General features: G+C 43.6%; 2 protein-coding genes across 15 annotated transcripts in view; one reads left to right on the top strand and one right to left on the bottom strand.

Annotated features, from left to right (window-relative positions):
• Positions 1-15,301, top strand: part of LOC112320149 (zinc finger CCCH domain-containing protein 18) — a 36,086-nt gene extending 20,785 nt beyond the window's left edge. For 6 of the 12 annotated variants that reach the window (XM_024577590.3, XM_045185359.2, XM_045185361.2 and 3 more), the window contains 2 exons: positions 3,836-3,981; positions 4,464-4,824. In XM_024577590.3, the coding sequence (XP_024433358.2) occupies positions 3,836-3,981; positions 4,464-4,757 (440 nt within the window). In that variant the 3' untranslated portion in view covers positions 4,758-4,824. Of the gene's footprint in view, positions 1-3,835; positions 3,982-4,463; positions 4,825-5,771; positions 7,337-8,883; positions 9,231-13,513 lie in introns of those variants that run through there. The other 6 variants (XR_011650685.1, XR_006653593.3, XR_006653598.2 and 3 more) reach the window with 6 other exon arrangements.
• Positions 15,251-26,219, bottom strand: part of ZNF599 (zinc finger protein 599) — a 26,440-nt gene continuing 15,471 nt past the window's right edge. For all 3 annotated transcript variants that reach the window (XM_045185356.3, XM_045185357.3, XM_045185358.3), the window contains one exon: positions 15,251-16,272. In XM_045185356.3, the coding sequence (XP_045041291.1) occupies positions 15,251-16,272 (1,022 nt within the window). The remainder of the gene's footprint in view (positions 16,273-26,219) is intronic.

Below are 26,219 nucleotides of genomic sequence, written 5' to 3'. Positions count from 1 at the left end.
CCACCACAGGCTGAGGCCCATTCTTTTTTGCCAGCCCTGGGGTCAATGTGTGTTTCCAGCCATGTGGGAATGGCCAGTGACTTCACCTTTCTGAACTTAATTTCTTCTCCTCTTCAATGAGACCATGCTGGTAACACACTAAGCCCAAAGCCTGGCCCCAAGTAAGGAAGGGTCTACTACATATAAGCCATAGCTATCAGGAATAATAATAATAATAATAATAATAATAATAATATACTCTGAAGTAGGTACTGTTATCCCCTCACTGTAGAGAGGAGGAAACTGAGGTAGGGCACTCCAACTCTGTGCCTCTTAGAACACAGGTGGGAAACACACAGGAGCCTGGCTGGGCCGGACCCCTGGAACTGCCCCTTGTTACCTGAGTCACTGTGACTTCTACATCTCCCGGGGGGCCCCTTAGGGTCGAGGTGCCAAGGGCTTGCTAGAGAGCAAGCCAGAGGCTCTAATTTTCTACCTCTGGAAACAGTGAACAGATTAAAAACAAAAAAGATTTTCATTTCATCATTGATTTTCATTTTGTCATTTATTTTCTGTAAATAGCTCCTTTCCTTCCTATTCCCTTTAAATCATTTTGAACAAAGTTTGCTTGGGGTTCCAATCTTCTCTCTAGTTTCTGTCCTTCCAGGTGACAGAGAAGCTAATTTTGACCTTGGTCTGGCACAGATGGACCCTGTGTATACAGTCCCAAATTCTTCCTTCTTATGTAAAATTTAAGACCGTCTATAATGACCTGCAGAACTGACCTCCAGCTGTGGTTGAGTTTCTGAAATGCATATACAAGGTCCAAGCCTACTAATGTGCTGAAATAATCACCCTTGGCGAGAGGGAGGTGTTAATGCCTTAGGTGTTCGCCTGCCAGGTGTCTTTCAGTTAGGATCAACCTCTCCATTCATTTGCTCTCAACTTGCAGTTTTCCCATTCTTCTCAGGAGTTGCTGGCTCTGTTATCTGTCCCAACTGATGACAGCCACTTGATGATGGGCCAGAGGAAGACATGGGTGCCCTCATCTGTCTCCCAGGTGGTGTCCTGGGGAACAGACTCAGACACATCGTGGTAGCCAGCCTCCATGATACCCAGTCGTCCCACCGCTGGAGTCCACACCCTTGTGTAGTCTCCTCCTTCACTGCACCAGGGTTGGTCTGTGTGACCAATAGAATCTGTGGAAGTAAAGCTATGTCACTTCCCAGATTAGGCCATAAAACTTTCTGCAGCTTCCAAGTTGGTGTGTTTCTCTCTCTCACTCTGTCTCTCTGCCTCTCTCTGTCTCTGCCTCTTACAGTCTCTGTGTCTGTCTCTGTCTCCATCTCTTTGTCTGTCTGTTTCTCTGTCTTTGCCTCTCTGTCCCCCTTGCCTTTCTGTTTGGGATCTTTGCTCTGAGGAAGCCAGCTGCGATGTCATGAGCAGCCCTATGCAGAGGTCACATGGTAAGGAGCTGAAACGTCAACACCCATGTGAGTGACTCAGAAGAAAGTCCTCCGACCACAGTAGAACCCTCAGGTGACCACAGCCCTGGCTGTCAACTTAATTGATTTTCCTGCAGGAAAGTATCTGGAATTGAGGGAGAGCCAGAGATGTTCACTGACTTATCTCCAACCCAGTGGATGGGAAAATGATCGCTTACGTGTTCTGGAATGTAAGAAGATAGTTACAAGAAATGAGCTAGAGAGCCTCCTTTGCTACAGTTATAAATGATGACATTGGAATGTTCTATGATAGAAATACAGAAGGAAAGTGGGTTTGGTATTTTTTTGAGTGCCAACAATAATGATAGTTACTGTTCACCATTTCCTACAAGTGTGTGTCATCTGCTCCACACACTTTACATGCATGATGTTAATTTATTCTGCCTTTCAAATGTGAGGGAACTGAGGCTCAGGGAGCTGCTGTGACTTGCCTAAAGTCACACAGCTATGCAACAGGTGAGTATGGGCCCAACCCAGGAATGTCTCCTTGCAAGAGGGTGAATAACGAATGGGTCATGTGTGGAAGGGACAGAATCTCAGAGCTTGAAGCCACCAAGTTTCTATAGACAGTGGTCACGTTCTCAAAAAAAAAAAAAAAAAAAAAAAAAAAAGGAAGATTGAGACATACAGACTGGCAAGCTGTTTTTTCCTATATATTTTTCCCCCAAATGTGTGAACTTATAAGAAAAAACCTAACTATCCAGATTGAGTCATACTTAAACATGTATTTAATAAATTGCTTGTTGTAGAAAGAGAATTTGGTAAAGGGAAACCAAATATTATGCAGAAATAGTTATACCCATTGATGATAGTCAGCATCATATCTGGATAGTGGAAATTGGGACAATCCTGGAACACCGGGCACGTGTGATTGTCATGGGTACGTATTCCAGGTGAGCTGTTCAGTCAGCGCTTTGGTTGCCCTCCCTCCAGGTGATGCAGCTGCTAGGCTCCAGCTCCTGCTGTTCCTGTGTCAATTAGAGTTTTATTCTATTTCATTTTGTATTAGTTCCAGGTGCACAGCAGAGTGGTTAGAAAATCATATACTTTACAAAGTGTTCCCTACACTATTGCCAGTCCCCACCTGGGCCCACACATAGTTATTGACTATATTCTCTGTGCCGTACTTCACATTCCTGTGACTAGTGTTCTTAATCCCTTCACCTTCCCCCACCACCCCAGTCCCCCCAGTGCCCCTCCCCTTTGGCAACCATCAGTCTGTTCTCTGTATCTGTGAGTCTGTTTCAATTTTGTTTGTTTATTTGTTCTTTAGACTCCACATATGAGTGAAATCAGATGGTATTTGTCTTTCTCTGACTTTTGAACTTAGTATAAAACCCTCTAGGTTCATTTATGTTGATGTAATTGGTAATATTTCAATCAATCGATCCTGCCACCTAAGGGGCAAGCAGCCTCTGTCTGAGCAGACTGGACCTGCGAGCCTGCTCCGGGCCTGGCCTTGCCATCGCAGGCCCTGCTTCCTGACTTGGTCTTACAGTAGTTACTTGTTTAGCAGGAAGTAGCCCTGCACCTACTGGATGGCAGGCTTTGAAAATTTGCACCCTGCAGTTTTTCATCCTACATGGAGTGAGCAAACCACCCCAGAAACATTTAGGGAATCCTGAGCAGCTCACTTTTAAAAATGAATTGTATTGAATGTATAATTTGTATCCAGTGCACCGCATCCATCTAAATGGTACCGGTCAGTGGGTCTAACAAACCTGTGAGAGCACACAGTCCAGACACTCCAGCCTCTCCACAGCTGCACCCTCCTGACTTCACACTGGGGCTTGCGAGGGGTGCGCGCTTTGTTTCTGCATTTTCATCGGCACAAATTTGATTCACCCCTGACACTGGGCTGAGCAGCTTGCTTTCGACCCAGACCTTGCTTCCCTCTGAGGTCACTTTGTTGACAAGGTCTCTGATAGGCCCATACTCCATGCTCCCTCTGAATCAAGAGTGCTCACCACCACTAAGAAACTGGCAGAGGGTTTTCCGACGCTGGTGATAAAGAAAAACCTTTCAGGGCTGCTTTCTTTAGTGCAGTGTGGTTTCCACATGTGACTTTGCCCCAGCACCTTTGAGGGGCCAACTTCACATGCCAGCAGGAGGTCTGTGGTGCCCAGTGCCACCTCCTGACTATTCTCCAGAGTTCTCAGATGGGCCCTCTTCTTGCTGCCTGTGAGGGAGAAGTAGGGCTGATAGTCTGTGGCTTCAGAAACATTCCAAGAGCCTGGTATGACATGGGTTCAACAGCCCACCTCGCCTCCATGTGACATGTTCTGAGGTTGTAGGCTGTATCCTGTCTCCACCTCCCCACCCCAGCTCTGACCTTCCCTCTCATGACACAGAGAGAAGGTGGTGTGGAAGCCAGCCCCCCTCCAGCCCCATCACATGCCTCCAAGAACACTGCCCCCACCCCCGAGCCTGCCAAGCCAGGAGTCCCTGGGGAAGCCAGAAGGATGAAGTGACAAGTCAGCACCTGCCCCCCCAGGAGGTGAGCACACCACTCTTGGGGACCTCATGGGGATTTCTGTGTCTTTAGTGCCTGGGCTGGGGGAGGGGATACTACTGGGCAAAGCAGCCCAGGCCAGGGACCCATTCTGTCCCTGACCTGTGAGGTTTTGTTTAGTCATGTCGCCTCACTGAGCCTCGGTGTCCCCGTGAGTGCAGTGGGAGGCATGCGCCTATCTCACTGCTCCACCTGAGGAGGGAGGGCTCCCTCGATACCCGGAATCTTCCCTGGAAAGAGGTGGTGGTGTTGTGGGGACGCTGAAGAGAAGTTTAAATATTTTTTATTTTAAGAAAAAAGTTGCACTTGAAAGAAAACACAGCCCTACCCACTTCCAAGTATGTGGCAAGTTACTGGTTAAGCATCTACCTCAGGCCACTGAGTGATTAGCCCTGGTTTTGAGGAGAGACAGTCTGCCCTTTTCAATTCTGCAGATGTGAGTGGCGGGACTTTTGTTTGTGTTACAGACCATCAGTGGCAGCGGCAGCAGCTGCAGTGGCTCTTGTTCCAGATCCAGGTCATTGTCCCTGAATGTGAGCAGCGTCTCCTCAATGTCCAGCACCTCATCGAGCATGTGCTCAGTGCAGAGTGTGGACTCAGGCGACACGTACGCCAACCTGGCCAGCCCTGGGTCTTCAGCCAGCTCACAGTCCTGCACCCCCGTCCAGACCAAGAAGGAGAAAGGTACAGGGGCTCCTTACATGTTGGTGTTGTGGCTGCAGAGGAAAGGCTGGCCCTTTGTGGAGAGAGGGTGCATGTAGCCTTGGTCAGCGCTGTGAGCAGCTGGTCAGACAACATGGTGACCTGCCAGTTTTGTCCCTGCGCACACATTGCCTGCTTCATAATGTACCCCTTCACCAAGTGGCACTCTGAAACCACTATGTGATGTCAGTGACCATGATCGAGCACTTCTTGTCAGTAAGAAAATCTGAAAAAGAAGAATATGTTAAAGAGGATAAGCAGAAAAGGGATTCATCCACATAGCCACCCAAATCCTTGAAATCTTCCACAGGCAGTAAATCCTCCCAGCAGCCCACAGCCCCCCAGCAGGCGCCCCCCGGGCAGCCCCAGCAGGGTGCATTTGTGGCACACAAAGAGATTAAGTTGTCACTGCTGAACAAGGTGAGGCCATAGGCTCCTCTGGTGGGAGCTACAGGGAACCATGCAGCTCGGGGTCATCCTAGGACTGAGACTGAGTGGAAGCCAGCAAATGGCCTTTTGAACCCGGTGGCTGGATATCATCCCTGCTCACCCTCCTACCCTGATGGACAGCCCTGTGGGAAATGGAGGAGCACCTGGGCACGGGGTGGACAGGTTCCTGTAGCACATCCTGAGACATCAGGGCATCCGGGGGTGAGTGCTCTCCCTGACCCTGAGTGTCTGCACCCTTGGTCCTCCTCCTTGTGCCAAGCTGGCCGGTTCCCACAGGGCAGCACTGGGACAGAACACAGCAAACTTGGCCTCTGTGAGATGATGTCTCCAAGGCCCCATGGGACGGGAAGGGCAAGGGGCTGAGTCTGCTGGAGGCCTCTCCTGTTGCATGGCCCCCACAGGGAGCACAGCATCTCTGCTGGCAACTTCACTACAGAGAATAAAGGTCCCCCAACCGTGGGCCCTGCTTCACTCGGGGCCAACTGGGTGAAGAGGGACCTGTGGGAGGAGAGAGCAGGTCTGGGTGTGAGGATGCCACCACTCTGTTCCTTTTGCTGTGTGTTCCGCCTGGTGGTCGGTATCTCAGGCCCTGTGTCCTCAGTGTGCTCCCTCCATGACTTCAGGTTGTTGATGAAGGAGCAGGAAATGATACGAGCCCTCAGACAAGGACAGGCAAAGCCCTCCTCCAGCCAAGCAGGCCAACGTATCCCCAGACGAGGTGAGCTCTGTCCCTACAGGGACCTAAGGGGTAGAGGCACCAGGACCTAACAAAGGTTAGTAGGAGTGGCATTGTTGTTCTTTTTTGTCACAGATTTCTAATATCTGGCTGACAGACAACGGCTGGGTTCTTATCTCTTGTGATGGCACAGAACCAACTGCTCTGATACCTAGGGCACTCATCTAGGCCTTCAGGAATTGTATTCTTTCATCCAAAAAGCCATCCTGCCTCTCAAGACCACACCTACATCTAGGAGAATGGCTCCCTCTTCTTCCCCACCCCACTCCACCAGCTCTAGTAACTCTCTCCTCCCAGGGTGTTCACCCACCCCCAGTTTCCAAAACCACGTGGCACCTCCTCATGGCCCACCAGCAAGAGTCCTTTCACCCTCTTTTTCCTGTCTTGTCCCACCAGGTCCCACATTGTCTCACATTGTCTCTGTCCCACATGGCAGCCCGCCTTCTTTAAATTCCAACCTGGAACCTCCTCCATAACCCCATTTCCGACTCTCTCCACAATTGGCTACATCTGCAGGCGCTTCAGTACTTTCTGCCTTTCTTGGTTGCCATAGTCAGTCTGGGCAGACATGGCTCTTTGGCAGAGCGAACCACCTCCAAGCTCTCGCACAGACCCTGTAACCAGGGGGAGCTGCCTCCCAGTTACATCAAGGGTCCAAGTCACACCCATCTCCCTGGCTCCATGCAGGCAGAGTTTTTAATATTATTGAAACACTGGCCAAGTTCTTCAGATGCTCCCTGTTCCAGTATGGCCCTTATATTTCATATTCTGTGGTGTGCATTTTGTAATAACTGGGACATTCTCCCAAGACTTCTAAAAATCCATCAAAAACAGGAAATCAGCATTAAAAAATATTACAATCTAATCTATAGACCCAAAATTTCCACTTTGCCAGTTGTTCAAATAATATCCATACAGCAAAAATTAAAATAAATCCCCTCTTACAGAGGGAGAGAAAGAAGAGAGTGGAGATGTGGAGAGAGGGAAGGAAAGAGGGGACAGCTGGGAGGTCAGAGGAGAGGGGAGAGGAGTGCCAGTTAGATAGGGTTAAGCTGGTTGTGTTTTTCAGCCCTGGAGCCTTTCCCTGGAACTCAGAGGAATCACGCGGGAACCACTCTGGCTTATACCTCCCATTGCACTTGTCTCTCCACAACCCTACCAATCTGGTGTTTCACTGTACGTGTATGCCTGTGAAGCAATGACTGTAATCAGGAGATTGAATATATCCACCCTCAGTTACCCCATTCCCCTTCACGTTCCCCTCTCCCTTCCTGGCTCCTCATTCCCGTGGTCATGGATTTACTCTTTCACTATAAGCTTTCTTTTCTAGAATTTTATATAAGTGGAATAACAAAAAGTTTACTCCCTCCATACAGCATAATTATTTTCAGGTTTCTACATGTTACATGTATGAGTACTTAATTTTTTATTACAGAATAGTATTTGCCTGTATGGATATGGTACAGTTTGTTTTTCTGTTCATCTTTAATGGACATTGGGATTGATTCTAGTTTGGAGCTATTATTACATCAAAGCTACTCTAGACATTCACGTACCACTTTCTCTTGGATTAATATTCAGGAATAAAAGGCTTGAGTGTCTCATTTTTACCCTTGACATTTTAATTTATAGAAGTGACTGAGTGCCAGCATGGAGAGGTCAGTACCATTTAAAGAATTTCTTATACTTCCCAAGGGAAAGGGGCTACACCCTGCCACACAGGGCTACATGGAGAGCACTGGCATTGGTCAGGAGGCTGGAGGAAGCATAAGCCACAGCTTTTATTGGGGTTTTAGATTGGTTGGTTTGTATATGAGACGCATACCTCTGGTTAACCCTTTGCATTCTCAAGAACAGGATAGTTTGGGAGTAGTCTCCCCCTGGCCAGCAAACTTTTTAAGATGTCAAAACATACAAAAACTATAGAAAAAAAAAACCATGAAATACACTGAATTGAAAGGTAAGTGGATGCGTATCTTCTTTATGAATTGACAAACTGTGTTCCAAAATGGTTATACTGCATCCATCAATAGTTGAGTGGATAAAACAACAATGGGACACTCACACAATGGACTACTATACTTGGCTGTAAAAAAGAAGAAAATGTTACCTTTGTAACAGTATGGATGGACCTGGAGAACATTATGCAAAGTGAAATAAGCCAGTCAGAGAAAGACATGTACCATATGATTTCACTCATATGTGGAATCTAATGAACAAACTGAACTAACAAGCGAAACAGAGACAGACTCATCGATAGAGAGCAGATGACAGGTAATGGTGAGTGGGGAGGTTAGGGGGTGGAGGGATTGGGCAAGAAGGAAAAAGGAGTCATGGACATGGACAACAGTGTGGTGATTGCTGGGGAGAGAGGGGCATAAGGGGACTAAATGGTAATGGGAAAAAGTACAATAAGGATTAACTTAAAAAAAAAACTGGTTATACCATTTTACTCTCCACTAGCAGAGTATGAGAATTTTGATTGCTCTGTATTCTCTCCAGTACTTGGTATGAGCAGTCTTTCTAATTTTAACCATTTGTGTCAGGTGTGTAGTGGTATTTCTCTGTGGCTTTATTTTGTATATTCCGAATGACTAATGTTGTTTAGAATTTTTACACGTGCTTACCGACATCCCTTTATTTGGTTAAGTATTTGTTCAGATTTTTTGCCCATTACTCTTTTTTTTGTTATATTATTGAGTTTTGAGAATTCTTAATTCTAGATTCAGGTCCTTAATTAGATATGAGATTTGCCAATATTGTCTTCTAGTCTATGTTTTTTTTTATCTTAAAAGATTTTTTTCCTGTGGCAGAAAATTTTAATGTTGGTAAAACCCAATGTATTATGTTTTTCCTTTTACTGAACATGTTTTTGGTGATGTATGTTAGAAATCTTTGTCTAATCCAGAGAAAGAAAATTCTCTCCTATGTTTCTAAATGGGGGTTTCAAAGTTTTAGGTTTTTAATCCATTTTGAGTTAATCCTTCTGTACTGTCAAGGTTTGGAATCAGGAAGTAACATACAAGGGAGCCCTGATAAGGATAGCTGCTGACTTCTCAACAGAAACATTACAAGCCAGGAGAGATTAGCAAGAAATATTCCAACTAATGAAAAGCAAAGGCCTGCAACCAAGACCACTCTATCCAGCAAGGCTCTCCATTTTTTCCTTTTTTATATTTTGTGTGAAAGCTCTGGAATTTTCTTTTTTGGTTACCATGAGGTTTGTATAAAATGTCTCATAGATAAAATGGTTTTGGTACTTTGTTTTTTTGATTCTCATAGCATCTTAATTCATTCAACTGTACAAATTCTATCCTTCCCCCTCCCCTAAATTTAATGTTTTGGTTTGTTGCAAATTATCTCTTCTTATGTTGTACATTCATTATCAAATTGCAGTGGCTCTAGTTATTTTGAGTGCTTTCCTCTTTATAACCTTTATGTTACAATTAAGTTTTTAACACCCTATATTGAAATAAAGTTGCAATTTTATTTTTCTGTCTGTCTGTCATCTTACTGAGAGCTTTGGGTACTTTTGTCTTTGTTTCAGGTAAAAGAGCTCCTTTCAAAATTTCTTTAAATGCAGGTCTTGTGGTAGTAAATTTCCTGTTTTTGTTTGTATGGGAAAGCCTTTATTTCTCCTTCATATTTAAAGGATATCTTGGCTAGATATGTTATTCTTGGCTGGTGGTACTTGAATATATCATGCCCCTCTCTCTTGGCTTGTAGTGTTTCTGCTGAGTAATCTGATGATTAGCTGCTAAGTTTCCTTTGTTAATTTTTAAAAAATATATTCATTGGTTATGCTTTTACAGTTATCCCATTTCCCCCCCTTCACTCCACTCCATCCTGCACACCCCCTCCCTCCCACATTCACCCACCCCCTATACTTCATGTCCATGGGTCATACTTATAAGTTCTTTGGCTTCTACATTTCCTATACTATTCTTACCCTCCCCCTGTCTATTTTCTACCTACCATTTATGCTACTTGTTCTCTGTACCTTTTCCTCCTCTCTCCCCCTCCCACTCCCCTGTTGATAACCCTCCATGTGATCTCCATTTCTGTGGTTCTGTTCCTGTTCTGGTTGTTTGCTTGCTTTGCTTTTGTTTTTGTTTTAGGTGTGGTTGTTAATAACTGTGAGTTTGCTGTCATTTTACTGTTCATATTTTTTATCTTCTTTTTCTTAGAAAAATCCCTTTAACATTTCATATAATAAATGAAATGGTGATGATGAACTCCTTTAACTTGAACTTATCCAAGAAACACGTTATCTGCCCTTCCATTCTAAATGAAAGCTTTGCTGGATACAGTAATCTTGGATATAGGCCCTTGCCTTTCATGACTTGGAATACTTCTTGCCAGCCCCTTCTTGCCTGTAAGGTTTCTTTTGAGAAATCAGCTGACAGTCTTATGGGAACTCCTTTGTAGGCAACTGTGTCCTTTTCTCTTGCAGCTTCTAAGATTCTCTCCTTCTGCTTAATCTTGCGTAATGTAATTATGATGTGCCTTGGTGTCTTCCTTCTTGGGTCCAGCTTCTTTGGGACTCTCTGAGCTTCCTGGACTCCCTGGAAGTCTATTTCCTGTGCCAGGTTAGGGAAGTTCTCCTTCATTATTTGTTCAAATAAGTTTTAAAGTTTTTGTTCTTCCTCTTCTCCTTCTGGCACCGCTATAATTCGGATGTTGGAACGTTTCCAGATGTCCTGGAGGTTCCTAAGCCTCTCCTCACTTTTCTGAATTCTTCATTCTTTTCTGGTTGGATGTTTTCTTTCCTTCTGGTCCACACCGTTGATTTGACTCCCAGTTTCCTTCACATCACTATTGGTTCCCTGTACATTTTCCTTTTTTCTCTTAGCATAGCCTTCACTTTTTCATCTAATTTGAGACCAAATTCAACCAATTCTGTGAGCTTCCTGATTACCAGTGTTTTGAACTGTGCATCTGATAGGTTGGCTGTCTGTTCGCTGCTTAGTTGAATTATTTCTGGAGCTTTGATCTGTTCTTTCATTTGGGCCAATTTTTTTTGTCTTAGTGTGCCTGTTACGTAAAGGGGCAGAGCCTCCGGTGTTCACCGGGGTGGGGTAATGCTGGTCGCTGTGCAGTGATGCTGTATGTGGGGGAGGGGCTGAGAGGGAACAATGGCGCTTGCTCCACTCTCTGCTGGATTTCAGTCACTGCCTCTGCTACCCACAATCAAATTGGGCCCCTCTGGTGCTGATTCCCGAGTGGGTGGGCTTGTGCACGCTCTAGGCCCTTGTTGGTCTCCCCAACGAACTCTCCTGTGAGGCTGGGAGTTTCTCCTGCTGCCCCCTTGACCCTCACGGGTGTTTTCAATCAGAGGTTTGAGGCTTTATTTTCCCATGCTGGAACTCTGGGTTTTGCAGTCTGTCACCCGGTCCACTAGCTGCTGCCTGGCTGGCCAGCTGCAGCTTTGCCTACCCTGCTCCACAATCTGCTACCTTGCTGGGTCTGCCAGCCCCCTTCTTGCTGCGAGTCCTCTCCACCTGACTGCCTGTCTCCACCCCTCCTACCAGTCTGGTTGAATTCTTCTTTATCTCCTGGGTTGTCGGACTTCCATACATTTCGATTTTCTCTCAGTTATGGTTGTTTTTAAATTGTTGTTGTCCTTCTTTTGGTTGTGCGAGGAGGTGCAGTGTGTCTACCTTTGCCTCCATGTTGGCCGGAAGTCCCCCTGATACTTTAAACCATCTCTCAATTACTTATACCTAGAACAGTGTAAATGCTTTGTAAATAGTTGTTATACTGTATTAAGGAATGACAAGATAAAATTGTACATGTTCAGTACAGATGCAACCACTGTACTGAACTACATAGTACATGTCAGCAACAATATAACTTTCCTTAATATTTCAATCCATGGCTGGTTGAATCCAATGTGGCAAACCCCATGAATATAGAGGACTGGCTTGCTTGATGGTGTCTGTTTTGTACTGGTGTCAGCTTATCAGTAAGCAGTGTTGCGGCTGGCCCAGTTCTTGTTTCTTATTATGATAGCAAGAAACTGTGTAGCGATAACCATCAGGAAACTCTGAAAAGATTCAGGTTTATCACTTGCAAGACCTAGAAATTACAGAGTACACCTGGGGCCACACGGCAAGTTCACAGGTGGAGACAGAGCTCACAGCCCTGGGGTTCTGCTTTTATTGGAATTGAGAGTGAGGGCTAGGGTTTCACAGGCTCATTCTTTTTTTAAAACCTTTAAGATACAAATTCTAGCAAATGCTGGAAAACAGTCATCCCTACAAAGACATACTTACAAAGCCCTGCACTCATTATTTTTGTTATTAGTGGAAATGTAACTTACATATAAATAAAATGTCTATCTCATCATAACTATCAAGATCCTTAAGTGCATTTTTACTTTTCCATAAACTATTCTTTTTGAAGTTTTATGTTTGGCTCTCAGCCCATGGATTGGTTGAACTATTTTAAAAATATTTTTCAATTACAGTTTACATTCAATTTTTTTCTCTATTAGTTTCAGATGTACAGGATAGTGGTTAGACACTCCTATACTTTACAAGTGGCCTCCCCAATATTTCAAGTACCTATTTGGCCCCATATGCAGTTATTGTGATATTATTGACTATATTCCTTATGCTATAATTTACACCTGTAACTATTCTGTAACTAACCATTTGTACTTCTTAACCCCTTTACCTTTTTCACCCAGTCCACCAACCCTCATCTCCTTACAGGCTCATTCTTTATTGGTGAATTTAAAACAAAACAGCAGAAATTTAAAGTGCCAGAAGAGACAACAAACAGATAGCCCCAATGGTCAGTTATTAAAATCAACCAAGACCTCTAAAACAGAAAATATTTTTAAAACAGTGGAGAAAGGTGGCGTGGCTCTTTACCTAGTCATGTGCCTGGCAATGTGTGTATTTGAGATAGCTGTCTTTGAGATAGCTGTTCTGATCCCCCTTCAGAACAGATGCCTCAGCAATCAAAGCTATGTCTGGCATTTGCATTACAGTAAAACAAACCACCTTCCTCCCAAAATGTCAGGGCGTACGTTACAGTGCCCCATTAGTCCAGTGGGCACTGGACTAGAATCTCTTTTCTCCTTTTTTTTTGTGTGTATTTTCAGAACTGTTTTTGCACTTGCAAATTCTTCCCTCCACATGATCAAGTTTGGTTTTGAAGCCCTGTGTTGAATTTTCCAGGGCAGTCATTGTATTCTTTAGCCCTAATTATTTGGTTCCTTTTAAATAATTTCTATTATGTTGTTGAACGTCTTGATTTGTTCACATATTGTTATGCTGATTTTGCTTAGTTAACTTTCTGTGCTCTCTTGTAACTCACTGAGCTTCCTTAAGATAATTATTTTGAACTATTTTCAGTCTATTTGTAGATCTCCATAACACTAAGACTAGTTACTGATGCTTTCGTTCTTTGGTGGCACTGTTCTCTTGACTTTGTAATTCCAGTGGCCTTGCATTGGTGTCTTCCCATTCAAGCCTCTCATCACCAATCAGCCTGGGCAGAAATTCTAGGATAGGTGACTGGCAGGGTCCTCAGGGAAGCCTGGAACCATGGTCAATGGGTGAACAGGCCTGATGCCAGGGTTTGTAGGAGATGGCCTGACACCTGCCTACCGGCCCACAGGTCCTGGCACCAGTCAAGAACCCAGCCATATAGCCTTTTTATTGGGATAGGCCTGGAGCCTGGGTCCACAGGGGTTGACCTGGCACCTGCGTCGTATGAGGTGGGCCTGGAGCCTGGGCCCATGGAGGTGAGCCTGAAACGTGGGATTCTGGGGGTGGTCTGGCACCAGGAACCACCAGGGCAGACCTACAGCTTATGTGGTAGCCTGAAGCATCAGTCTACAAGAGCTGGCCTGGAAACTGGTCTGTGGGAAAGGGCTCAAAGGCTGTCTGCAGTCCAGTCTGCCCCAGGGTCCACTGGAATCCACTGGGAAAGGAATAAGCCTGCATCTGTGGGTGCAGGCCACCAGGGTGGTTGGTGAATGAGGGCTGGAGTAATGCTGGAAACTACCAGAACCCAGGCCAGCTGAAGCAGGCCTGGACACTGGATCCACAAAAAAGTCAAACACTCAGAGGGTTCCTGAGTAGAGAGAATCTCTCTCAGTGCTGGCTAAATGGGCTTGAGGTAGAGGTGATGCAGGTAAATGGAAACTGTCGATCCTCTCCTTCTGAATGCATCTTTTCTCATTTCTATGCACCACCTGAGTGGTGAAATCTCTCAGCCAGATACCAGAGCTTTGCAAGAAGGCATTTATTGCACATGGATCACTGTCAAACTGTGAAGTTTCTGTGAGAATGACGGCTGGAACCTCCTATTCCACTACCTTCCTGATGTCACTGTGTGCAAGCCTTAGAGTCTTTTTATGTTGTAAGTAAAATGGAAGGAAATAACTCATTCTAGGTGTTCCTAATGGCATCCAAATGATTCACATTCCTTGATAGGCATCATTTGTAGATGAAAATAAAGAAGGTCAAGGAAATAACCTAATTTGTTGAAATGGACAAAAATGGTAACACCTAATCCGAGTTGGGATTCGAGTGTGACTGCCTCTGGTATCTGTGCTATTTAACCACAAAGCTTCACAAAATTGCTCCCAAAGGTCTTGAATCCAGGCATGAGAGTGATGATGACAGTAACAGTACCAATAGGTAGCAACATCAGCAGGGATAACTGTCAACCCATACATACACAGGGAGTACATGAAACCATTTGTTCTCATAACAGCCCTGTGAAGTAGTAATATATTACTAAATTACCCATTTTACCCATGAACAAGTTGAAGTAGAGAGAGGTGTAGTAACATGCACAGGGCCACACCACTTCTAGCCTCCAGTATTGGGATTTGACAGCAAGTGTTATGCTTCCAGACACTGGGCTCCAGAGCTCCACACTAAGCAGGAGGCACCTCTCAGCCCTGTCAGGCGCCAGCAGCCTTGGAGAAAATAGGCCTTGGGGGTGCAAGGGAGAGGTGAGTGAGAGGATTTAACCATGGGGAACAGGAGAACAAGGGAGGAGCGTTTCATTCGTTTCATGAAGTAGTAAAAATATTGTTTCCAACAGGTAAGGATCCTATTATGATGGATAAAGATGAGTATTAAGTGAAAACCAGTCCACATTTACTGGCTTGTCTTGTGAATCTGCTGGTGGAAGAGGTACGACTTGCCCATGAAAGTTTTCCCACACTCGATGCACTCATAGGTCTTCTCTCCAGTGTGAATCTTCACGTGTCAACTGAAATTAGAGTAGCAGCTAAAGGCTTTTGCCACAGGCTTTGCATTTAAAAGGTTTTAATCCAGTGTGGGTCATATGATGTGTACAAGATGAGTGTTGATTGAAGGCCTTTCCACGTTTGTTTCATTAATGGGGCTTCCCTCCAAGGTGAACCTTCATGTGTTGACGCAAATTAAACTTGGAGCAAAAGGTTTTCCCACATTCTTTGCACTTAAAAGGTTTCTCACCAGTATGGATCCAACTGTGCTGGAAAAAACCAGAGTGGTAGGAGAAAGACTTTCCACATTTACTGCATTCATAGGGCTTCTCTCCTGTGTGAATCCGCCGGTGCTCTGTGAGGTGTGACTTGCGACAAAAAGCTTTCCCACATTCACTGCACTCATAGGGCCTCACTCCAGTGTGAATCTGCATGTGTTGGCTCAAATTAAACCTGTAGCAAAAGGCTTTCCCACAGTCTTTGCATACAAAGGGTTTTTCTCCAGTGTGGGTCTTCCGATGCTTAATTAAGTTCGACTGTGTGGTGAAGGCCTTACCACATTTATTGCACTCATAGGGCTTCTCTTCAGTGTGATTCTTCATGTGTCGCCCGAGAGCAGAACTGTTGCAAAAGGTTGTCCCACATTCTTTGCACTCAAAAGGTTGTTCTCCAGTGTGAACCTGCTGGTGCTGCATGAGGTCTGATGTAAAGCTGAAGGTCTTCCTACAGTTTATGCACTCATAGGGCTTCGCTTTAGCATAAACACAGTCATGTACAAGATCCCAATTCCTGATATTCCTGCATTCACTATATTCATCATGGCGCTTTCCCACTGGCTTGCTGGGGTCTTTAACTAGTCTGTGTGTGTCACTTTCTTGGAGAACACCTACTGGAGAGACTTGCTCCTGTAAAACTCTTGAGTGTGGACTGTTATCTGTCCCCAACTCATTGCATTTAGGGTTCATCTTCCCAGGGATAGTCTCCTTGTTGGGCTCTGTCACTGGCCTTAAGATTCCTTCCTGCATTTCTGATAGCCCTTCCTGAGTATTGGGTTTTCCAGTCCTGGAGTCCCTTGAAGCTCCCTGCCTCAGCCATACCCGAAGTGAGTGTCCCTCAGACAAGAGCAGCTGAGAAATGGTTGGCTCTGTAGTCTCTGATTTTGCTCTGGCTCCTGAAAAGAATCGATTACACAAGAGCAACCTATTAGTGATGCCAATGTAGAAGAAACAAAATTACCACTTTTATTAAAGGAAAAAATGATGAAAACAATGCCTCTGAGTCTGTTATGTTTTCACATCTCTGAAACCCAGGCTTATAATTTGTTCTTTTCTCTTCCTTGGGCTCTGGACATTTAAAAAGGGAAACTCAAGAATGGGTGCTTGGGCAGAAAACAGAGGATCTGGTGTGAGAATCCTCCTTCCATTCCAGAATCAAGGAGAGCGGACAGTGTAATGCTGACATTACATGCAGTATGTTGGCTCTAAGAGAAAACGTCTCATCACGGTGTTCGGGAAGCATGAGTAGGATGCACCAATTCCAGTCTAGATGGGAGAGTGAAAGAGATCACAAGAGGTTTCCCATGTGTTGCTATGAATTGCTTCCTAATGGAGACGTAGAAACAACCTGACAGAGGAAATGGAAGGGGGTGCTGTAGGCAAAGGAGACAGAATGCACAGTCAGATCTGAGTGAAACCTGGATGCCCAGAGAACCTCAGGATATAAGAGGATGTTGGAGATATGGAGGTGGAGACAGACTGAGGTAGAGGGCAGCAGGATTCTGACCTGGGTGCCAGTGGGCACAGTCACTGCTATTCCTGGGGAAGGTTTATAAGCCAGATGCGAGTGGACATATTAAGTCTGCTGCACCAGAGGAACAGCCAAGTAAAAAGATACAAAACAGATACAATCTGGATAGTGAAAATTATAAATACTTACTTGGAGGCATTATGAAACAGAAATGTTAACAATACAAAGGTGTTCATTCTTCCCCAATGGATATATTAATTAAATAAACTCTAGATAAATTCACAAAAGGGTTTCTCATAAAACTCAAAAAGATTACTCTAGATCTTATGTGGAAGAGAAAATGGACAAAAATGTAGGACCAGATGATTTACTGCTAAATTCTACAAAAACACTTATGGAAGAAATAATACCAAAATATCAAATATCGGTTCTATACAGTCTCTTCCAGAAAACAGAAGAGGATGGAATACTCTCCATCTCATCTGATGAGGTCATCATGACTTAATACTAAAACTAAAAACAGATTATTATTAAAACTACAGGCTAATATCTCAAGATCACAGACACACAAAATATAGAATGACATATTAGCAAACTGAATCCAAAATATTAAATATAATACATCACAAAAAACAGTCAGTGCAGGAATAAAAGCCTGGTTCAACATTTAAAAGTAAGTCAGGTAACTGACCCTGTTAAAAGATTAAAAAAGAAAACTGTATGATTACATCACCAGACAGAAAAATCAATAAATAAAATTTAACATCCATTCATGATTTAAAAAGGAACTCTTTCCCTAACTGGTGTAGCTAAGTAGGTTGGGAGTCATGCTGTAAACTGAAAGGTGCCATTCCTGGGCAGGGCACAGGCCTGGGCTGCGGGGAAGGTCCTTGGTTAGGGGCTTGCAAGAGGCAACCGATTGATGTTTCTCTGGATATCAATATTTTCCTCCCTCTCTTCCTCCCTCCCTTCCTCTCTCTAAAAATAAAAACCTTAAATAAAAAGAAAAACACTCTAAAAAACCTACAGGATAGAATGGATTAAACATAAATCTAATATGTGTGGAATTTTTATGCTAAAAATTACAAGACATTGGTGAAAAAATCAGCAGAGCTAAATAAATGAAAAGATATTCTATGATCATGAATTGGAATACTCAATACTGTTAAGATGTCAACTCTCTCTAATTTAATTTTTAGATTAAACACAATCCCAATTAAAAAATCCATCAAGTTCTTTTGGAAGATATTGAAAAGGCAATTATAAAATTTATGTGAAAAGGCAAAGGAAATCAAATTAAGAAAATAATTCAGAAAAAGAACAGTCAGAGGATACACCCTACCCAATTTCAAACGTACTATACTATGGTGATGGCAAAAGTATATAGACATGGAGATCACTGGAACAGAAGAGAGCCTAGAAATAGCTCCCCTCAAATACAGTAAACTCTTTTTTGAAAGATGCATAGTTAATTCAACAGACAAAGAATAGTCTTTTCAGTAAATAGCTCTGTATGTTTATAAAGGGTTAAAAAATATACCTTGATGCACACCTCACATAGAAAAAATAATGGAAAATTGATCATAGACTTAAATGTAAACATAAAAATATAAAACTTCTAGAAAAACACAAAGTAGAAAAATCTGTGAGACCTAGTGTTTGACAATGAATATTTTGATAAGAAAAGAAATGCATAATTGTTGAACAAAATATTGTTAAATTGAACTTACCAAAATTAGAAATGTTTGCTCTATGAAAGATACTATTAAAAGAATGAAAAATACAAGCTGCAAGTGGAGAGAAAATATTTGCAAATCACATATTAATAAAGGACTCATATCTAGACTAAAGAATCCTTAAAACTCAAATATAAGAAAACAATAAACAACAACAGAATGAGAAGATGTGAACAGACAATTCACAAAAGCAAATATACAGATGGAAAATGAGCATATGTCACTAGACATTAGATGGTCTAATGACAGTCACCTGTCATTAGAGAAAAAAATTAGAACCACAATGAGTTACCTCTACATAGGTTAGAAATGGCTAAAATTCAAAACAAAACAAAACCTGGTAACAACAAATGCTGGTGAAGACAGGGATCACGAGGAATTCTCACTCATTACTGGTGGGAATGCCAAATGCTGTAGCCACTATAGAAGGCAACTTGTCAATTTCCTAAAGGGCTCAAGAAATACCATATAGCCAAGCAATCCAACTCCTAAATGTGTTCCCAAATGAACTGAAACCTGTTTACACAAAAACCTGTATGTGAATTATTACAGCAGGTTTATTGAAATAGCCAAGCACTGGAAGCAGCCAGGACTGTGAATGGATCAACAAACTGGTACACCCATGTTGCCACACGCAGCGTCGGTTGGAGTGTGGGCCTAGCTGGCCACTTCTGCGGGGCAGGTGAGCAGAGGCTGCACAGAGGACCCAGAATGCCAGGATCCAGGGGTGCCCTGGTGGACTCCAGTTGGCTTCCCCCGATGTGCTGGTGCCCTGTCTAGCACTGGCAGAGGGGCTGAGGGCTGCAGCATCTCCAGGATTCTTAATGGTGGGTCCTACAGCCCACCTGCACTACCATAGAGTCCAACAGCACTGAGGAGTCTCCCCCACTGGCCAAGATGGCACAGGGGGAGGTTCTTACACCAAGAGCACCAAAAGCTCCCAAGATGAATGGATAGGATCTGAGCACTCCGAAAGCTAGAAAGCTGAAAGGACAGGAACCTAGTGTACCAAAAGCTAGCAAGATATTTGGATGGAAAAAAGCCCACCCTTTCCTATCCCTACAAGACTCACAGGCTGGAGCAGGAAGGGGAGTTGATCTTTGAGATGGGGGTCCACCATTCTCCCAGGTACAGCACCTGAATAAACCTCTTTTTTTTTTGTACCAGCACCTGTCTCACAAGTTTGGCTTTCCTTGCAGCAGGCTGCTGAACCAGCATTTTTGGTTACATCCTTACATTGTGACACTATTAGGTAATAAATGTGGATGAATATTAAATGCATTTTGCAAGTGAAGAAAGCCAGACTCAAAAAGGGGCATAAAATCTATTCATGTAACATTTTGAAAAGAGTAAAACTATGGAGACAGAAAACAGAGGAGATGCCTGTGAATAGGGAAGGGGAGAGTGGCTGACTATACAGGAGATGCCAAGTGGCATTTGTAGGTAAAGGAACTGTACAATATTGTACTACAGTAGAGGGTACATGCCTCTAAGCATTTGTCAAAACCCATAGAACTGTACATCACAGTGGGTGAATATTAATGTGTGCAAATTAAAACCAACAACAAACACAGGTGGTCAGCTGATTCCAGAACGGAATGCATACTGTGACGAATGAGCCTAAGTGAATTACAAACGTATGTGTAGCATGACCTCACTGAAGGAGATGGGGGGGAAACAAGCTGACCGAAGTAATTTTGAAAAATGGTGTTTTGACTGTTCACTATAAGGCTGAAGACAAAAATAACTACAGTTGACCTTTGAACATGGGGGAACTAGGGGTGCCCACCACCCACACAGTGGAAAAACGCATGTTAACTTACGTCGCCTCTCTGCTTGCTCAGATTTCCAAGTACAGATCCAAAATACGTGTACATAAATACTGTACTCCAGTTGGTAAATTTGTTTCCCAGAAAATCTACTTTACATGTGAAATGGAACTGAATAAAGAAGTCAATAGACGGTAGACAATGGAAGCCAGGTTTTCATGGTCATAGAAAAAAGTTATAAATAAGTGAAGAGGGAAGGCTAGAATGAACCATATCCAACAATGAGATTACAGTTGAGAAATAATTATACTATACACACCAGTATTTCTTAGTTCTATTCTGAGAGGGTACAGAAGCAACACTGCAGCCACAAACCCACCTCGTGCCTAGATCTTGATTTCTAAGTGCTATTATTTGATAGTGTTCAGGAAAGGGAAGCAGGGATCCTTGGAGACAGCTGATTCCATGGCAGAGACAGGGAAAACAGAAATCAGGAGCCTCTCATAGGGCCAGAAAATAAGAAAAAAATAGGGACATGTCAAAGGGACAGAGGAGACACCCTCAAAGCACTTCCAAGGTCCAAACCTGTAACAGTTTGTGCAAAAAACAAATAAATGTAATACTGGATTAAAACCCAAAGTATAAAACAAATATACATGAGTCCACACTAATATAAATAAATGAATGTAGGAGAAGGGACAACTTATCTTAATAAAGGATCCCAAATAATATATGTAGGTGCTTTTCCTCCCCTTGAATATGAATTGGACTTAGGAATTCACTTCCAAAGAAGAGAGTACTGAAGGGGAAAAATAATAACTTTAAAGGAGAAAAAACACCCTGGCGGACACTACCTTAACGAAGTGATTAAAGTCACCATCCCCAGTGATGTCATGTGATGTATGTATCCCTCACGTGAGACGACGAGAAGGGTGCCTCGCCTCTGGGGTAGTCTTCTCAAACTTACTACCCCAGTCTGAACATGACTGACGCAGACAGAAACCACACTGAAGGACATTCTACAAGATGCCTAACTAGCTTTCTTGTTCAAAATTGCCAATGGCAGGAAAACTAAGGCGAGACTGAGAAACGATAGCAGGCCAGAAGAAACTAAGGGAACATAACCAAATGTAGTATGTTACCCCAGATTAAATATAGGAAAAAATAAAGAACATTGGTAGAAAAACTTGTGAAAGCCAAATACAGTCTGGAGCTTAGTTAATAAACTAAACCTGACATGTTTAGAATGGTTATAAGTGATGTTAACATGAGGAGTAATCAGTGAAGAAAGAGTATATGGGAACTCTCTGTACTACTTATAAAACTCTTCTGTAAACCTCGATGATTCTAAAATAAAACATTTACTTAAAAACAAACTTTGAAAATTTCCTTTGAAAGCTACACATTAAGTTATGTGTGGTATCACATGTACACCTGTAAAAATAGTTTAATCAAGAAAACAATTCTCCTAATGCCAGTATTAAGGAAACTTGTGATTTGGGATAAAATCTCCTATATCAATCATGATCCATCGGAAACAATATAGACAGAAAATATGAAGTGGGTACTATATTACGTGACGACAATGACAAAGTTGAATAGCTGAATAAGATTAATTCATGGAGCTTCCCATCAAGAAGGCAGATAGGTAAACACAGAACTCACCTCCTCCCACAACATCAGAATTACAACTAAACTATAGAACCACCATCATCCAGAAGTACCTGAAATGTAGCTGAACAGATGTCCTATAACTAAGGATATAAAATGAAACCACACAGAGACTGGGAGGAGGGGCAGAGATGGGGAATGGGCTAGTTCCATACCCATGTGTAGTACTTAAAAATTGGGAGACACATCACAGCTTTGGAGGTCGCCCTGAGGAGCAAGGTGTCCACCCCATACCAGGCTACCCAGCCCAGAGTTCCAGTGCTGGGAAGATTAAGTCCCCATAACCTCTAGCTGTGAAAACCTGCGAGGAGTGTGGCTGAGTGAGATGGAAGGCTTCTGGAGTCCCAGGTGTTCCTCTTAAAGAGCCTGGACATAGACCTATGCTGACACACTCCTTCTGAGTTCCAGTGCTGGGGAAGCAGCTCAGAGGTGACAAGGACATATTGGGAGGAATTGAATTGTCCGGCATCAAGGTAAGAGCTCGAAGGGCAGCTTTCTCCCAGACAGAAATGCTGTCAGAGGTCATTGTTCCTTTGCTGAACCCCCTGCCTCCCCACCCCAAAGAGCCCACAGGCGGCCCCCATATCTGAGTCTCTATCAACCTGGCTTACACTGCCCCACCCTGATGATGCCCTAAGACCCCCACATCACCCAATTTATAAGTCCACCCAAGCTGTTTCCAATGGCTTTTCCATAAAAATGGCTTGTCTTGGCTCACGCTTTGGACTTTCCTAAAATCTGTTGAACAAGAAGCATCTGGCCTCAGTGTGCCCCCTACAACTTTCTGAGTGGTCCCAGGACAGACATGAGAAGTAGCCGACCTTGGTCTGAAGTGGGGCCTGTCCCAAGCACCTACGAGCCCAGCATGAGTAGCAGTCATCTGCAGATGGCTCTGTAGCTCATGCCAGGTGGCCTTGGGCAGAACACATGGAGTGGCTCACCTTGGCTTGCACCTCCCAGGAGGCCCAAAGCCGTTCCACCCAGTGGATAGCTTCAGCCACACCAAAACACCACGCCACCAGCCCCATGAGCAATACACTCAAGGGGCATACTCAGTGGGCACCAGAGACCTATGGAAGTGATCCTGCTCCATAAGGTCAAGGCCTGCACAGCAGATCTTCCACTGAGGTCCAGGTCAGTCCTCAAAGCTGACTGGCCTGGAGGTAAATCCCTCCACTGGGGTGCCAACAGCAATCAAGGCTCAACTACCACAGGTGGATGCACACACCCACATGGAGGCACCCAGCTCAGGGGACGGGGGAGGCTGGGCCACTGGGCGCTATAGGACACTTACTATATAAGGCTGGGAGATGTAGCAACTCTATCTAATACATAGAAACAAACACAGAGAGGTTGCCAAAATGAGGAGAGTAAGAACATGTCCCAAATGAAACAACAAGACTCCATAAAAATAACTAAAGAAAATGGAGACAAGCAATCTACCAGACGAAGAGTTCAAAACACTCATTATAAAGATGCTCAATGAACTTAGAGAAAGGTTAGAGGACCTTATTAAGAACTTCAACAAAGTGATAGAATACAAGATTTTAAAAATGTAGAAATAAAGAATACGATGACTAAAATGAATAATAAATTCCAATAATTCAACAGTAGACTAGATGAAGCAGAGGATCAAATCAGCAACATGGAAGAAAAGGAAGCATAAAACACCCAATCAGAACACCAAAACGATAAAAGACTCAAAAAAAAAAAAAAAAGGTTGGTTTAAGGAGCCTCTCGGAGAACTTCAAGCATACAACATTTGAATCATGGGGGTGCTGCAAGTAGAAGTGAGAGAGGGAGGTATTGAAACCCATTTGAAAAATATAATGATGGAAAACATCCATACCCTGGTGAAGGAAATAGACATTTGGGATGCACAGAAAGTCCCAAATAAGATGGACCCAAAAAAGCCCACACCAAGACACATCATAATTAAAATGCCAAATGTTAAAGACAACAAGAGAATATTAAAAGCAGCAAAAGACAAGCAGTTATTTACCTACAAGGAGCTCCCATAAGACTGTCAGCTGATTTCTCAACAGAAACATTGCAGGCCATAAGGAATTGGTATGAAATATCTAAAGTGATAAAAAGTAAGGACCTACAATCAAGGGTACTCTACCCAGCAAAACTATCATTTAGAATCAAAGAACAGATAAAACTTCCCAGACAAGGACTTCTGGCCAAGATGGAAGTGTAGGTAGACACACTGTGCCTCCTCGCACAACCAAAAAGACAACAAAAATTTAAAAACAAAAACCAACCAGAACTGACAGAAAATCGAACTGTATGGAAGTCTGACAACCAAGGAGTTAAAGAAGAAACATTCATCAAAGAAGAAACATTCATCCAGAATGGTAGGAGGGTTGGAGACTGGCAGCCAGGCAGAGAGGAGTCACGGCAAGGCTGCGGCTGGCAGACCCAGTGAGGCCGCGGCTGGTGGAGCAGGTGGTCCCTCATTTGAGTGCAGATAAATGGGGAGGAACAACTGGGGATTGAGACAGACTGAGCAACCCAGGGCTCCAGCATGGAGAAATAAAACCTCAAACCTCTGATTGAAAACACCTGTGGGGGTTGAGGCAGCAGCAGGACAAACTCCCAGCTTCACAGGAGAGTTCATTGAGGAGACCCACAGGGTCCTAGAACACACACAGGCCCACCCACCCTGGACTCAGCACCAGAAGGGCCCAATTTGATTGTGGGTAGTGGAGGAAGTGACTGAAATCCAGCAGAGAGCAGAGTAAGTGCCATTGTTCCCTCCTCTCCCCCTCCCCCACATACAGCATCACAGCAGAGCGACCAGTGTTACCCCACCCCGGTGAACACCTAAGGCTCCGCCCCTTAAAGTAACAGATGCACTAAGACAAAAAAAAAAAAAGGCCCAAATGAAAGAACAGATCAAAGCTCCAGAAATAATTCAACTAAGCAGCGAACAGACAGCCAACCTATCAGATGCACAGTTCAAAACACTGGTAATCAGGAAGCTCACAGAATTGGTTGAATTTGGTCTCAAATTAGATGAAAAAATGAAGGCTATGCTAAGAGAAAAAAGGAAAATGTACAGGGAACCAATAGTGATGTGAAGGAAACTGGGAGTCAAATCAACGGTGTGGACCAGAAGGAAGAAAGAAAACATCCAACCAGAAAAGAATGAAGAATTCAGAAAAGTGAGGAGAGGCTTAGGAACCTCCAGGACATCTTTCAACGTTCCAACATCCAAATCATAGGGGTGCCAGAAGGAGAAGAGGAAGAACAAAAACTTTAAAACTTATTTGAACGAATAATGAAGGAGAACTTCCCCAACCTGGCACAGGAAATAGACTTCCAGGAAGTCCAGGAAGCTCAGAGAGTCCCAAAGAAGCTGGTCCCAAGGAGGAAGACACCAAGGCACATCATAATTACATTACGCAAGATTAAGCAGAAGGAAAGAATTTTAGAATCTGCAAGAGAAAAAGACACAGTTGCCTACAAAGGAGTTCCCATAAGACTGTCAGCTGATTTCTCAAAAGAGACCTTACAGGCAAGAGGGGACTGGCAAGAAGTATTCCAAGTCATGAAAGGCAAGGGCCTATATCCAAGATTACTGTATCCAGCAAAGCTTTCATTTAGAATGGAAGGGCAGATAAAGTGCTTCTCAGATAAGGTCAAGTTCAAGGAGTTCATCATCACCAAGCCCTTATTATATGAAATGTTAAAGGGAGTTACCTAAGAAAAAGAAGATCAAAAATAGGAACAGTAAAATGACAGCAAACTCACAGTTATTAATAACCACACCTAAAACCAAAACAAAAGAAAACTAAGCAAACAACTAGAACAGGAACAGAACCACAGAAATGGAAATCACATGGAGGGTTATCAATAGGGGAGTGGGAGGGGGAGAGAGGGGGGAAAGGTACAGAGAATAAGTAGCATAAATGGTAGGTAGAAAATAGACAGGGGGAGGGTAAGAATAGTATAGGAAATGTAGAAGCCAAAGAACTTATACGTATGACCCATGGACATAAGCTAAAGGGAGGGAATGTGGGTGGGAGGGGGGGTGCAGGGTGGAGGGGAATAAAGGGGGGGAAATGGGACAAATGTAATAGCATAATCAATAAAATATATTTTAAAAAACCCCAAAAAACTTCCCAGACAAGTAAAAGGAGTTCATCACCACCAAACTAAAAAGTCTTCTTTAAGAAGAAGAAAAGATC

The sequence above is a fragment of the Desmodus rotundus genome, chromosome 12, assembly GCF_022682495.2.
Source record: "Desmodus rotundus isolate HL8 chromosome 12, HLdesRot8A.1, whole genome shotgun sequence".
NCBI classification, from domain to species: domain Eukaryota; kingdom Metazoa; phylum Chordata; class Mammalia; order Chiroptera; family Phyllostomidae; genus Desmodus; species Desmodus rotundus.
This window is presented reverse-complemented; position numbering and strand designations above follow the sequence as displayed.